At 29.1% G+C, this 13,182-nt stretch overlaps 1 protein-coding gene across 4 annotated transcripts in view; it reads left to right on the plus strand.

The window, feature by feature from the left end:
• The first annotated feature begins 1,827 nt into the window (after positions 1–1,827).
• The window catches only part of LOC107451438 (adherens junction formation factor afadin), an 89,311-nt gene continuing 77,956 nt past the window's right edge, over positions 1,828–13,182 (plus strand). For 3 of the 4 annotated variants that reach the window (XM_043043823.2, XM_043043822.2, XM_043043825.2), the window contains exon 1: positions 1,828–2,149. In XM_043043823.2, coding sequence (XP_042899757.1) covers positions 2,039–2,149 — 111 coding nt within the window. In that variant the 5' untranslated portion in view covers positions 1,828–2,038. Of the gene's footprint in view, positions 2,150–2,281; positions 2,439–13,182 lie in introns of those variants that run through there. The other variant, XM_071185195.1, reaches the window with a different exon arrangement.

The following is a 13,182-nucleotide window of genomic DNA, read 5'->3' on the forward strand; positions in this document are numbered from 1 at the left end:
TTGTAAATCCTCTACAAAGCATCTGCATTGTTTCTGAGAAACTTAAAAGTTGTTGCTGGTGAAATGTGCAGTTTTATTACTTTTCCTCCTGTAAACAAATCACTTTTAATTCCAAATCAATTTAGTTAACAAAGGAAATATATATTTCAAAATCATAAAATTTTTATTTAGTCATACAGGCATTAAATTCTTCGGATTTACGGGATACTGAAAGATAATTTGACTCACTAAGTTTCCTTAACACTTATTTTTGGCAATTAAGAGCTTTCAGTGTTGCTTATTAATATAATTTACTTTTTAAGTGTTTAATGTCAATTAAAATGATATTTGGAAAATGAGTTTTGCCATCTCAGCTTTTCATAACCTCATTTTAATTAATTTTTTTTATTTTATGGATTACTTACTACATCTTTAATATGCCATTGAAAATGCGCATTCTATTATAAATAGATATTGTCATTTCATATTTGATTAATATTTTTTATGTGTTGATTTAATCTTTCTTTTTTTAAAAAAAAATTATTACTATCATTTCTTCTTTGTAAGATTATTTCAACAGTTTGCAAATGCTGTATTTTCTGACTAGTTTATCTAAAGATATAGTATTAATTCACTTTATTAAAGATTGAAATAACTTAATAATAATTTTATTATTATATAATGTTAAATTTGATACAATTAATCTCATGCAGCGGCAAGGGTGTTCGTAATCTTATAAAATTATTTTCCTGTTTCTTTTCAAAATCAAAATTTTTCAAAGAATTTCGATAACTCTATGGTGCCCTTTTTATGAGGCGGAGATGATTCAATATGACACGTAACAAGCATGATTTCTAATTATTTAAAAATAAAAACTATAGCAATTAAAGAAAATTACGAATTTTAATTTTTTTTGGGATATCCCGGGGTGACACCTAATTGTGAAGCAGCATTTAAATAAAAATATTGTTAGTTAATGCAGCATAATATTGTTCAGCTATTTTTCAATATTTCATATTGCTTTTCCTCTCTCGTCTTTTTGCAATCCCTTAATTGAATCAACTTAATTTTAATTTTTGAGATCAAAAACTTTCTAAGAATGCGCAAAGAAAAATGAAATAAGAGTGTTAGGGTTGAAGGGGCTTATGGTTAAAATGCATTTTCTTCAATGTTTGCAATTTTTTTTTCTTCTTTTCTTTTAAAAAAATTTATTTATTCTCTTATATATTACTACAGCTCGCTGTAAGCCTTGACTAACTGAACAGTTTTGTTCCAATCCTTCCAATTTTTGGCTTTTAAATTTAGTTTCTCTATTTGATTTCTGATCTTTTACATTAATATTAATCACGTCACTTTAATCTAAATGGACCGGAGGAAGAAAAACGCTGAGCATCTCGTAGTACTTTTTAAATTTATTTGCCACAACACTCTCGATCTTTTTAACATGTCTGAATGCCACCGTCATTGAGCGCCAACAATTTAAACAATGCTTTAAAAAGAAGCAAACTCTGTTTTAAACTCCTAAGTCTTCGCTTATTTAACTACTTTTGACTTTCCGAGGTAACGCAGGAGCAAGTCTGGTAGTGATTAACAAGTCCAAAACATTGAATTTTGCTAATTTTTTAAAATTTATTTTGGGTGATTATTAGAAAAAGAGCATATTAAGGACATGTAGTAGTACATAATACTTGTAATGTGTGTTCTATGACTTGGAGAAAAAAGCTAATAAAATTTTTGTCGGATGCCTTTGCCCTAGATATGCTCTGTGCAATTTCAAACGATTTCCTCTGGCAAAAGCGCCATCTGGCAGTTACGTTTTCGCGTCGTCTGGTGGCGCTTGTCAATCCTGCGCATTTAGTTTTCAAATTCAGTAGGTTTGCCTGTTTACGAAGCTCTACGTCGTCGCATGTCGACAAACAATAAAATGTGTTTTTTGTAGTGGAATGGTGCCTATATGTGTTCTGTGTCCGTAAAGAGATTATGTGTGTATTTTTTACAATTTCAAGTGTATAAACCGTCCAAACAATAATTATACCGAAAATTCGTCATCGTTTTAATTATGGCAAATGATCGTGATAAGAAAGCCCAAGAAAGGGAGAAGTTAAAGAATATTATTGACCAATGGAATGCTAACCGATTGGATATATTTTGGCTGTCGGAACCCAATGAGGTTTGTTTAGATTGTTTTTTTATGCTCATGTATAATCTCTCAGATTAATGTCTCGTCCATTTTAAATTTTAACGGCTATGTACACTGTAACACCTTGTATAAAACCTAATATTTATGTTTACACATTTCAAGATGGCGCACATGTATCACACCCTCAAGGCTGACAGACAGGTAGAATAGCTGTAAGGTGCTGAAAAAATTCTAAGTACTTTTGAAGTGTTCCGCTGATGATGCAATTAGTACTAATTAAAAAATTTCTTAGCTACCTCTTAAGGCTAAATCTTAAAGGGTAAATTGTGATTGTTGTTTGGGTGTGAACGGTTAATATATTTTTTTTCTACTGTTAAATGACTTATTTTGCTGCGTTAACTTAGGTTATTTCTTTGAACAATTTATAAATTAAGAAGATTTTCTCTCAATAATTTGATAATTTTTGCGTTCAAAAGCATATAGTTGCATGTAATAATTTACACAATTATTATAACTTTTTTGCATATGATTTATTAAATATTTATTACTTGATTTTTAATTGAAGGATTAAATTATTTCAGATTGGGCTTAGTATAGGTGCAAAGTTTATTTTTAATTTTTAAACAAACACAAACTAATTCAGTGAAAATATTTCCTTTTCAATTATTATAATTCAATTTTACTTTTAAATTTATAGCGGTTTCAATTTTTACATACCTGTATCATGATGTAATCTGTTTATTATTATTGCATTATAATTCAGTTTTATTGTCCAGTGATTCAGTTATTCCAAAAATGTATCTATTATGTAAATACTGAGATTATTATTATTTTAAAACAAATTATTTTAAAATATTTAAAATAGTCTGTTGTGCTTGTTTTCTACTTAAGTTTGTGCTTGTTTTCTACGTAAGTTTGTGCTTGTTTTCTCCTCTCTACTGCATGTTTTCTTCTTAGATTTAAGACTTAATAAGTAGAAAACTAGCATAACACCAAGCAGCAAAATCGAGTAGCACTTTTAACTCTATGAATTTCGTTTCTTGAAAACAAAATTTTCTTAGTGTACTTTTAAGTTAGTACAAAATATATTCTGCTACATGAATGTAAGTGGATTAATTTCAAAACAATTTTTGTAAATTTATGAAAATATTTACAATACAATTTTTGTTGCTTGAGATTCAAGTCTAAATCTTGAGCTATTAAATTATTTTAATATCCAAATTTCTTATCCTGTTTTTATTGCCCACCTATCTACCTTCCTGTCGATATGGACTGCCAAATTGAATGCTTACAGCAGATTTATATATATTGCTTAATAAGTTAAGCTAATTCCTGAGTATTAAATACTAATGTGTAATTGATCTTATATAAAATCCTGTGTTGCAGCGTTGTTTGATTTCGCTCATTTTCTTGCCAGTATGATCAGTATTGTTGTAAGTGAACTCAGATGTTGTGGGTAATGTTAATGGCTTTATCTTAAGTTGTTGCTTAATGGTTCTATAGGTTGTATGTTATCCTTAAAATGTAGTTAGGTGTACAATTCAATTCCGTAACTTCCTTATTGTTATCTGCCGTGCCATTTACAATCCACAAGGTGCCAAACAGAACTTAAACTTGCGAAATTTAAAGAATAAAACATGTAGAGTTTTGTCTAAAGATAGAACGAGTTATGCCATATCTATTGGTCACTTCTGTTTTTTTTTATTTTTTTATAATTAAGTTGCCGAGACAATTATTTTCACATAGATAAGGATACTAAAATGTTCCTGTGTTATCTTCACAAAGCTACGCATTTCCACTGTGAGATCTAATATTGATAACACTCATTTTTATCAATATATTATATGAACACTGATATTTTTATATTTCATGATTAGAATGATTCAACAAATCAATTTTTGAATTAAAAATATAGAGTGAAATTGGTTTTACTAAAAGTGAATATAATTTATATAATTCATTACTATGTAAACTGATACTAAATTAACTTTTTCTTACCCAGTAATAACGGTGTTTTTTTATGATTTTTGCAAAATATCTTTAGCTATGAAGAAAATTGTACAGTAAGCAGATGTAGTAAAATAAATACCTTTTTATATGCATGCACAAGCATATAGTTTGTCTATGTAAAGAACTCCCCATGCCATTCATCTGGAGTAACAGTAGTGACTATGGTTACAAGGTTTAACTATTTAAATCTTTGGTGTTGGGTCATTATTTAAGACAGGGTTTGGTTCAGGTTGGGGAGAGAGAGAAGCCCCCCTCTTAGAAATACCCTATTTCTTGTTTCTATAGCTGCAGATGGCCTTATACCTCACGGGGAGAGGAGTTTTCTCTATAGACAAACTATATATGGATCCCACTATTCAAGTTATGAATTGGGATCTATTATGGATATTGCGCAGACCTGCCAACTCTCCTGCTTTTGCCTCAAATCTTTCCCCTCAGGCCTTCAGGGTGTTTTCTCCTGCTTTTTTCTATTTAGTGCACGATAGAGGGAAAAAAAACAACAATTTGTGCAATTTCCTTCCCAACTTGTGCTTCGTCCTATAGCAACATCACTGAAGATTACAGTGAGTGTGAACCAAAACAGCAGCCATAATCGATGAAATGGCAAAATCGGAGATATCTTGGACACCATTAGGCAGAATGTTTCTTCACTTTCTATCGATGGCAGTTTTTTTTAAATAATGCTAAATCAGCAACATCTGCAGTTTTAAAACAGTAGCAGTTAAAAAAAAAGAAAAAAGAAGAAAAAAAAAGGAAATACATTTATAAAGTATTGTATTCCTCCTCATTGACATATTTTGTTAATTTTGGACCTCTTCCTAAATTTTAAAAAATCAAAAGATGTGTTTTAATTTAATTCTATAGAACCTTATATTTTATAGTAAGAACACATATCTTTATTAGTCAGTGTCAGAATCTTATTGTGATCTATTTTATGTAGTGTAAATAATATATTTTGAAATAAACTTCTTGTAGGAAGTGCGAATCAGGTTTAATTTTCAATATTGCGCTATGTCATGATACAGAAAGGGTCTCCTGCTTTTTTATTTTCTAAGGTTGGCAGGTCTGATTGCGTTAAAACAGAGCTTTTCATTAAAAAATTTTTTTAGGCTGTAATGATATTTCAAAGAACACCTTGAAATACAAATACTTTTATTCTAGAGTTAAAATTTTTTTTGAAGCATTAGTTAAATAATTTCTCAATGTTAAAGGTATACATGTTTAAAGCAAAAATACATTTATTAAATGCATTTAATTTTTATGTGGTAGTTATCTACGTGTAAAATGTACGTACAGGAAATCTAGTAGTTGTGTTGTAGCAATTATTTTTTATTAAAAAAGACTTATTTATGAGTACAGGAAGAATTGATGCAATTCTAAACTGTGTATTTATATAGTACGAGTTATACCTATGATTTATTAAAAGAATCATTTTAATAGGTAAATTATTTTATGCAAAAAAAAAAACATTAATGCAGTCTACAGGAAGAGTAAATATTATTTAAAAATAATTAAATTAAATTAATGCTAACTTTATCAGTGAATTAAAATATTTGAACCATGTAAAAAATTGCTAACTATGTATAGTTTTCTGACACATTATTATGTATTTTAAATACTTATTGCTTATTTCTATTTATGTCATGAGCAAGTACCCAAAAGCAGAAAGTGCTCAAAATTGTGAAGTACGGTTGAAATGTGGCATTTGTTTATGTTAGCAACTTCTTCCCATTCTATTTCGAATAATCCAATCACTTCAAGTATGACTTTCTTGAAGAGTGACACATTTTATGTTCTTTTACAAATATTTCAATTCTTTCACTAATCTTTATGTTTTTCTTACTTAACACAAAGAATGGCATAAAGTCATGTAGAACATAAGCAAACTAATTCTGCATCTAAGTTGGCAGGTACACAAAACAAAAATGTATCTCCCTTAATTCTCTCCTGTCTCTCTTGGCCATTGTCTCTTTCGCCCCCTTTTTCACCCTACTGGTATAAAATATGACTATTGTACCAGTTTGTCATTTGCTCTGAAAATAAAGGGTAAATATTATTCCAATATGGTTAAGTAAATCTAATTTTTAATGTTTGTTTATGAATATACTTTAAATGATGTTGGAAAATTCGTTCAGTAAAGTAAAAGATTATTTTAGTATAAATTTTATTAACCCTTGTGTTTAATAGTAATCTTTCCAAAACCTTTTCTGTGAGTGATCAGTTTTTTTTCATGAGCATTGAATTAAAAAAATGACTGAGATTAGCTTATTGTATAGCGTAGATAAAATTAAAAACTTTCTGCGAGCACAAAATCTCTATTAAAAACTTTCTACAAGCAATTATCATTAAGTCTTTAATATCGCTATATTAATTAACTTTTGAAGCTAATTTCAACACTTTCGCCGCCACCTATTTTGGCGAAATTTGTTTGAAAATCACCGAGTTTTTATGTAATTCTTTAATTTTTATAAAACTCTATATTGATTATTATACAAACCAGAATGCCTGATAGTCAAATAAGTTTAATACAATGACGTAAACGAATGAAAAGCGGAGTAAGAAATTTTCTTATTTTTTGTAAGATTGCCATGTAGTTAAAGAATAAAAATTGTGGACGTTTCCACCCCCCCTTTTTTTTAAAAAAAAAAAAGTAATTTAAAGTTTTTAATTTTATCTAAGTTTGATAATAAGCTATGCTCAGTTATTTTTTTTCAACTTAATGCTTAAGACAAAAGACTAATAGCCCGCAGAAAAGGTTTTGAAAAATACTTTCAAACACAAAGGTGTGACCAGTGTAAATAAAAAATTGCCCACGGTGTAAATATTCATTGCGGGGTTAAATAAGAAATTCTGACTTTTTGTTGTTGTTAATTTTGGGTAATACTGAGAATTTGCCACGATTGTGACAAATTTTCCATGTATATTATGCCTACATATTTGCTTGTTTGTCTAATTTCTGAGTTAAGTAATCTTTGTCTCTTAAGAATTTATAATTTCTTTTCTCTTTTTTTTTCTGACACATTTCTGGACTAAGTATTCGTAACTGCTCCAGTTTCGGACATTTTGAAATTAGTGTGAGGAAATTTATATTCGAAAAATTTTATATTGTAGGAGAATTTCGATCTTTTAACTTTGCATAAATAACCCCTAACTTGCGTGATTTTGGAAGAGACAATTAGAACATATGAATGAGCATATATTTTTTCTTAGCCTTTTTTTATTACGGAGTTCCATTGTTAATTATACCTGAGATAAACTTTTTTTTATATCTCTGTTGAAATGTGGATGATAAACGAAGATAAGTTAAAAAGAAAAATTAGGGCAGTGTTGCTCTTGACCTTTTTACTTGAACCCAAGTGACATGGTTAGTTTTTCTTCACGCTGGACTGCCAGCTTCTCTTTGCGTGCTATTTAGTTTTTTTCATACAGTGCATTGATGTTTACAGTTATGATTCTGCTTTATTCTTCCTTATTAAATTTAGAGCTGCATTTTTTTATCGTTATTTATGAGTGGCAAATCTGGTTTAATATCTCCCTTTTTTTTTCCAACTCATCAGTTGAAGAGATTCAGTTAAATTTTTTCTGTCCATGTGTGTTGAAGCAATGTTATTGAAGGTTTAATATCATCGTTTTTTTTGGGGGGAAAAAGGGGGCGGTTCGTTATCATCTCAGATTTTTTTTTTTAAAAAGCAAGATTCACACATGAATAAAATTTCATGGTTGCTTTTTAGTCCGTGAATAGCTTGTAGCATATCTATGCATGTACTAAGTGCGCTAGTTGTTAGAAACTAAAAAAAGGAAGAGAAAAATGATTTGAAATGTCGATTTTTATGATAAATGTTTTCTTGTGAAGAGAATACGTTTTTACGATGAAATATTTTGTGAAGGGTCCGTTAAGGTTCCTGGACTTCATCTATTAAATTATTTTTGTACATTGAAAAATTGTATGTGTCATAATAAAAGGTCGTTTAAAGCTGATGAAAACTTTGTACGCTGTTACTAGAATTGGAGCTAAAACAACTCAACGGCAATCCTAGTTACAGTTTCAGTGCGCAAGGGAAAAAAAGTACTACTCTGAATAACTTTTAATGTAACGATCAGTCCTTCACATTCCAAGACTCAATCGTAGGTGATTACTACTATGCTAATTAGTGAAGACGATATTTTAAGTTACTAAATTAAACACAAAAACGAACTATTTCTGAATAAACATACTTTTCTTTCCAAACCAAATATAGGGGGTAGCTGCTATCTTAGGAATATAGTCCTAATAGTTAAGTCAGGAGAGCGTTCCAAATTTAGCCCCCCACCCTTTTTTTTTAAAATTAATTTTTTTAATCGTGTTTTGCCTTATCTCGAACTTTTTAAGCGAATTGGAAAATTATTACTCATAATTACAAAATTCTTTTATTCAGAAATCCTTTCATGCAAAAAATGACTTTTTGTAATTATCATTTTTTTTATCATTTTATTTAATAATAGTCGAAAAATTTTTTAGTGGCAAGGTATGCAATTTTTACACCATTTTATTTTACATGGCAAAATATAAAATTTGTGCGTAATTGGGCGAATAGTTCCTGAAAAATCGTATTTGTGGAAAAAGTCGTATTTTTAAAATTCGTTTTCTTAGGAACTATTCGCAGCCCAAAACTTTCGACCTTTCTTTTGACCAGGCTATTGGGACCATATTTCCCAGATTGGAGTTACTCAGTTGGTCAGAAATCCAAATATGTCGAAAAAAGGTTTTTGTGTCTGATTTCGTAACTCAAAATATCGTTTGCACTAATTAATTGGCATATTTGTAGTCATCCTTCGAAACATTAAGACCAGAGTATTAGAACGTGAAAATCTGATCATTAGATTAAGAGTTATTCAGAGTGGTCCTTTTATTTTTTTGCGCACTGTACTATGATACTTTTCAAATTTTTGACACTATCTAATATTTTTTAGGCTTTTTTTTAAAATTTTTTTTTAAAGAAAACAGCCATCTTTTTGTTTGCTTCTCTAAAGATATATCTTAAAATAAAATGGAAATAAATACTTTTCAAACCTTTTGCTGTAAAAACTGTTCTTTATCTTATTTCTGTTCGTATTACTAGTCTGTAAACAGTATTTAAAATACCTTTTTATTGGTTTGTATGACGTAATAAAATTGTGAGGCTTCTGTCTTTTTAAATTCATTTGTATCTCTCCTCTTGTTTGGTGACATCATAAAGCCGTCAGTCTGACATTTTATGATCAGTGAGATAATCCCACCTTATCTGAAGCAGTAGGGGTCTTCATGCAGGTATCACACCTCGTGATCAAAGTGTGAAACCTTGTTTGAGCTTCGCTTAAACAATTTTTTTTAAAGCGTTCTTTTTATGAGTTAAATCTTTTCTGCTTTTGCGATCGCGATCATGAGAATCCGTATAAAATTTAAATATTTGGATTGTTGAAGAGTATCAATTGCCTGGATGCTGCCAAATTTCTCTTTTTAATTTCAAACATAAATTGTATATTTCGAATTATTTAATGTATAGTTGAACTCGGAACTCGAAAATTATGCGGACTGCCCGGTTTTTCAAGCCCTGGTACTTTCAAAATATGTATTATTTTTTTTGTTCAATTGTATCAGCTTTAGTAATTTTTTTCATTATAAAAGATAAGCAACTTCAAACATTACACTTAAAAGGAATTCAAAACAGAATTCTATTCAACAGAATTCCGTTTTTTTCCCAAATTTTTTTCCGTCATATTTTTTCCCTGATTTTTTTTCTCTCCAATGTCCTGGCAAAAATACAAACTTCTATCTAAAACAACATTGACTGAATTTTTGTATTTGTTTTTCTGCTGATAAATTTTTCATAAGTTCATGATTTCATAATTCATTTTCAAGGGTGTATATCCATTTTGAAAGTAAACCTCTGTTAATTACCTCTAAACTAGTAGAAGTTAATTGAAAAGCAATTTAATACTTTTCTCCTGTGAGAAAAAAGGTTAATGTTTTTTTTTTTGTCCCGTTAATCCTCTATTATACGAATTTGATTAACCAATTGCGTTTCATAAAATTTTGCGTTTCATTAATTTTTCACCTCTTCGCCTCAATGTCATTCATAAATCCCCTTTAAAAATTTACAAGTCACTTATAGTGAAGAAACAGTTCATTCAATTTAATTTTTTTTCTGTGATAAATGAAGTTTAGTTTTTCTGATAAGTATAAAATCTAGAGTTTTCTTTCTTTTCTAACTCGGTTAATCCTCTGATAAATTAATTTCATGATCCCTTTGTGACACATCTTTTTCTTTCTTTTGTTTCAAAATCAGTTTCTAGTATCTTTTAATGCTGTTGCGAGTACACATACACAATGTCATGATTTTTTCCCTTTTAATTTGGAGCAGTATAGCCGTATCCTATCTCAAGTTTTAGCCATAAAACTCCACTCTTAATTTATTTGAATTAGCTATTTGTTTTATTTAATTTGTCTCCAAAAATATATTTTGGTTTTTTAGGATAAGATTTGCCTTATTTTACAGGTTCAATTTATTCGCAAATAGAATAGGAACTAAAAACTTCCTTGTAGGAAAAACATTTTTACGCACTTATTTGTTTCGTTAGTAATTGTGACTTGGTAACATTAAACAATGTCATAGTCATATTGTGCATTTTGCATAAATTGAGATTATTGATTATTAAAACGTGTAATTTATAAAATACACTAAAATAAGACAACTTTCATTTTCAGTGAATTTTTTTTTAACCACTTTGATTTTTAATTATGACTTCCCCCAATTGCATAATTTTACACTTTATATTTCGCTATATGTAAAATAATATTTAATTTAATTATAAGTTATAACTTCCTATCGAATTTGTTTTATTTGTACTTTAATTGGAATTTCGATTGATCAAAGTGACGTTTCCTTGCTTGCTTAATGTTTGAGCTTGGCAAACCGCTTAATGCTTTTGTGCCATTAATCTTCACAATCAATCAATCAATTGGACCGTAACGAATGAAAATAATTTCTGAAAGTTTTTTTTATTATTAATTGTATTAAATGAAAAAAAAAATATTCAACGACACGATTTGTATTTAATCAAATTTCTGCAGTGTCTTCAAATAGTATGTCAGTGAAAATATTAACCTCTTTTTTCCCATTACAGCAATTGTTCGTCTTAATGAAATGATGCAGCTATGCATTACCGCGTAACAATAAAAGAGCCACTTGCAAAAGGTATCTTTTTCTCAATTGGTTTCCCCGCAACCCAAGAGCTGCTGTTTTATCACCCATGACACTGTGTTCTGCCTCCTGTCTTATGTTGAGATCGTAGAAATATTTTCGCTTGTAGGAGTTCTGAAGGTTTTGACATATTAATGCGGCATGTGGAATTTTTCAGACAGAGTGGGTGGCTGTGCTGGGGTCAGTGTTGGTAAAACCTCCCTTATTCGATATTTAGTTTTTTCCCCCTTCACTTTTTATTTTCGTTACTTCCAGACATTTGGAAAGTTGAGTTTTGATGATAAGCCTGTAGGATTTTGGGTTCGGTTAATGGATTTATTTTGGGAATATCTATTTGCTTCCACTATTTATGAAGAATTTTAAACTCTTATAACTTAACTAAATCTGTTCTTTCTTTCTTTTTGTTGTTAAAATTACTATAATGTTTAGTGTAATCGCATATTCCGGTGTATAAGTAAACTTTTTTTAAAAACCCCAAAATTTTACAAGCATCAAGATGGTCGACTTACACACCTGCAATAAAATCAGGCATTCGTTGATAGTGAAATATCGAGGTATTATAAACAATGACATTGGTAGGAATGACTTATTATCAACAGGGGTTTCTCTAGGTTTTTCTGAGAGGTACCTATTTTGTGAAAATTTAGATGAATTCGTGAAAATTAAAAATTGTATTAAAAAAATCAACACAAAAATATGGATTTATCGTTTCTTACGGGATACAAAAATAAAATTTTAGGAAAAAGTATTTCCTGAAGTTGAATTAGTGAAGGTACAGCTAAACGGTAATAAATTTGGCCTGGGCAGACCCTCAATTTACTCTTTTCAAGATCTAGTTTAAATATGTTTTGTACAATTTAAGTTTGCATCTTCTGTCATCATGTTTTCTTTACATATAAAAAAATAAAATTCACACTCAATATTTGGTTTATCTTTTTGTGCTTAAATGTACCCTATCTTGTGAGAACAATATGGAATATTTTTAACTTGAGAAAATTTTGCTGACTTAACAATTTTTTTTATATTTTTGAATTTTAGAAATTTTTATATTTGGTTTTTAAGCGGTCGATTTAAACACCGAGATATGCATCTATTTAAAAAAAAAAAAAGTTAAAAGAAATTTTAAAAAAACTTGTTGAAGATGGCAAGTTTTTAATTTTAAAAAAGTTTGAAATTTCTAAAAATTAATAAATATTGGAATAAGTGCAAAATGAAAAGACGTGTTATTTTAATAAAAATTATCAAAACTGATTAGTTTTTGTTTAATTTTTAAACTGAGTTAGTACCTTTTACAGTTCGCAAATATGACTTTCGTAAACCGTGGAATTGCCTTTCTGTGAGCTTTCTGTTAAGCCTAAAGTGCATTTGCAGAGAGAGAGAGGGATTGGAAAATAATTTATTTCAATTGATTTGAAAACTTTTTACCTTTGTAATTTTTAAATGTTTCATAACTGTTTATAAAAGGGCGAATAGTTTCACTTTAGAATAAATAGTTTCTACTCTGTTCTGTTGAATAAAAATTGTTCAATAAGATGAAGTTTTTAGCTCCTCATATGTAGAATTTCACAAAACTTACCTCAAATAAAACTTATTCAACCCTTTCGCGCCGACTGTCACAAATACGTGACATAAAACCGTATCAATCAGGGTAAAAATATAAAACTGGTAATCAAAGTATTTTTTTAGCAGTTTATTTGTGGAAGGAGTTATAATTGTTTGATTTATTTAATTCACTATTACTTTGTTCAAAATAAAACTATTTAGTTATACTTTGAATTAACATTGATTATATATATGATTAAACTAACAATAATTAAAGTAAAAGCAAAGTAA

The sequence above is a fragment of the Parasteatoda tepidariorum genome, chromosome 9 (assembly GCF_043381705.1).
Source record: "Parasteatoda tepidariorum isolate YZ-2023 chromosome 9, CAS_Ptep_4.0, whole genome shotgun sequence".
Taxonomy (NCBI): Eukaryota; Metazoa; Arthropoda; class Arachnida; order Araneae; family Theridiidae; genus Parasteatoda; species Parasteatoda tepidariorum.